Source organism: Myotis davidii, unplaced genomic scaffold, assembly GCF_000327345.1.
Source record: "Myotis davidii unplaced genomic scaffold, ASM32734v1 scaffold441, whole genome shotgun sequence".
NCBI lineage: Eukaryota > Metazoa > Chordata > Mammalia > Chiroptera > Vespertilionidae > Myotis > Myotis davidii.
Window position 1 is genome coordinate 2289258 of NW_006291818.1, and position 2609 is coordinate 2291866.

Consider the following 2609-nt stretch of genomic DNA (forward strand, 5'->3'; position numbering starts at 1 on the left):
ACTAAAGTTACGTATTTAAATCTTAACTTCCCTTAAGCTTTTAAGTTTAACGTAAAAATATTGCATTTAGGCCGAAACCGGTTTGGCTCAGTGGATAGAGCGTCGGCCTGCGGACTGAAAGGTCCCAGGTTCGATTCCGGTCAAGGGCATGTACCTGGGTTGCGGGCACATCCCCAGTAGGAGATGTGCGGGAGGCAGCTGATCGATGTTTCTCTCTCATCGATATTTCTAGCTCTCTATCTCTCGCCTTTCCTCTCTGTAAAAAATCAATAAAATATATTTAAAAAAAAATATTGCATTTAGAAATCAAGTACATTCTAATAATCACTTTCTAGAGGGCCTTTAATGTTTGGTAAGATTCATTTAAGTTGAACAGACTAAGTTTTTTAAACAGTCCCATTTGCAACTCCAGTTCTTTTAAACAACTTAACATCATTTATACATTTAATATATTTTCTTTTCTTTTAAACAGCACTTTAAATGCTTGACTAAACAAGCTCCCAAGTTCTTAACTCTTAAAATATAGTAAATTAAACATATAGTGAATTTTTAAGTTTTCTGAAACCTTTACATACTTTTGCAGGCTTAATAATATTTAAAAATACCTTTCAACTAAAACTCAAAAGTTTAAACACATTTTTAGGAGAATCTTAAGGCCACTGTGACACACTGTAATATACCAATTATGTTTAAATATTTTAAATAGCAAATACTACATAGTTTATTCTAATGAGTCTGAAAACTGTTCCTGAATGCAACGGAAAGTATTGATGACCGTGGAAATTGTTTCCTAGGCTTTCTGAAAATTTATAATCATTACATATTTCATTTAAGAACTGCAGCACTCGGTGTTTGGTAAGGAAATGAGTAGTTCAGGCCCCAGCAAGTGGGCCAGTTCACAGTGCAAGGATGATTGGGAACTCAGGCTTTGGACTTCAGTCGTGAAATAACCAATTCACTTTAATTAACGAATTCAATGTTAAGTGAGAATAATATATGTTGTGATTAAGAATAAAAATAATATATAGAAAAACCTTTAACACATAGTATGCAAACAGTGACAGCTACTACATGATGTATATATTTAAAACCTTAACATTTCTCTTCTAATTTTTTTCTCACCTAAATAAAACACTAGATTATAGATTTGTTAGGGCACAGACTGTATTTTTTTTCACTTATATTCACAATACAGTACAGTAGTAGTACAGTATGTGTAAAGACAGCCTTAGTAAATATAGTTTGAATGAATGATTACTATACTCTTGCATTGCAGATGGTGGAGGTACAGGTGGATTGTGACTTGTTGCAGTGACACAAGTTGTTAGTGGAACCAACACTGGGCTTTAGGTCTCCTAACTCCTAGCTTTTAGCAACTGGTCTGAGAAGTAAAAGTTTATAAAAAGAATACTTTCTGTAAATAAATGATAGCATTATTTGGATATGGCTATGCCATTTTTCTAGAGAATTATTTTTGTTATACCAGGTTTATATAATAAAAATAAGATCAACAGTTTGATGCAACAAGCCAATTATGAAAAAACTAGTGGCCTGGTGCACAAAATTCTGCACATTAAAAGGGAATTAATTAGAGGAAATATTTTAATATTGCTATTTTCCCTTTCTCTATAAAAGAAGTATCAGAGATGAAAGAAAATTAGTAAAATGTATATGAAAATCTACCTCCTGTCAGAGTCTGGGGCACACTGAGGGACCCAGAGTGAAGTCCCCACACACCACCCACAAGCGCATCGAAAACACAGGAGACCCAGACCTGGCCGGCCCCACCCCCATTGGGTGAGACCCAGACCCAGCCGGCCCCACCTCCGTCAAGCCCCTCTGGCAGGGACACAGCCTCGGGTCCCTGGGCCCAGCACTGGGGTAGGGGGAGCGGCCTGAGGTCTCCCGGCCCATCGCCTGGGCAAGGGTGAGACCTGAGGTCTCCGGTCCAGCGCCTGGGGGGAGGTACGGCCTGAGTTCTCCTGGCCCAGCACCTGGGCAGAAGCGCAGCCTGAGGTCTCCTGGCCCAGCACCTGGGCAGAAGCGCAGCCTGAGGTCTCCTGGTCCAGCGCCTGGGCGGAGGATGTGGCCTGAGGTCTCCTGGCCCAGCACCTGAGTGGGAGGCGGCCTGAGGTCTCCCAGCCCAGCGCTTGGGCGGGGGGGGGGCATGGCCTGAGGTTTTCCGCCCAGCGCCTGGGCAGGGGAATGTGGCCTGAGGTCCCTCGCCCCGGACAGGCGCCATGCAGGTCCCTGCTGTTTGGTTGTGATGTTACGGCATCCCAGCTAATTTGCATATTTCTCTATTATTAGTTTAGATCAGGGGTCCTCAAACTTTTTAAACGGGGCCAGTTCACTGTCCCTCAGACCGTTGGAGGGCCGGACTATAGTTTAAAAAAAAAACTATGAACAAATTCCTATGCACACTGCACATGTCTTATTTTGAAGTAAAAAAACAAAACGGGAACAAATACAATATTTGTATTTGCATGTAGCCCGCGGGCCGTAGTTTGAGGACCCCTGGTTTAGATAATCATTGAACTTATTTATGGATTTTCATAAAAGATAAAACAACTTTTATACTGTTTGCTTTTTTTTTTTTTTTTTTTTAG

General features: G+C 40.9%; 1 protein-coding gene across 1 annotated transcript in view; it reads left to right on the forward strand.

The window, feature by feature from the left end:
* ZNF280D (zinc finger protein 280D) overlaps positions 1-2609 on the forward strand; it is an 86833-nt gene that overhangs the window by 61746 nt on the left and 22478 nt on the right. Inside the window, exon 16 of the mRNA XM_006765242.2 lies at positions 1277-1323. Coding sequence (XP_006765305.1) covers positions 1277-1323 — 47 coding nt within the window. The remainder of the gene's footprint in view (positions 1-1276; positions 1324-2609) is intronic.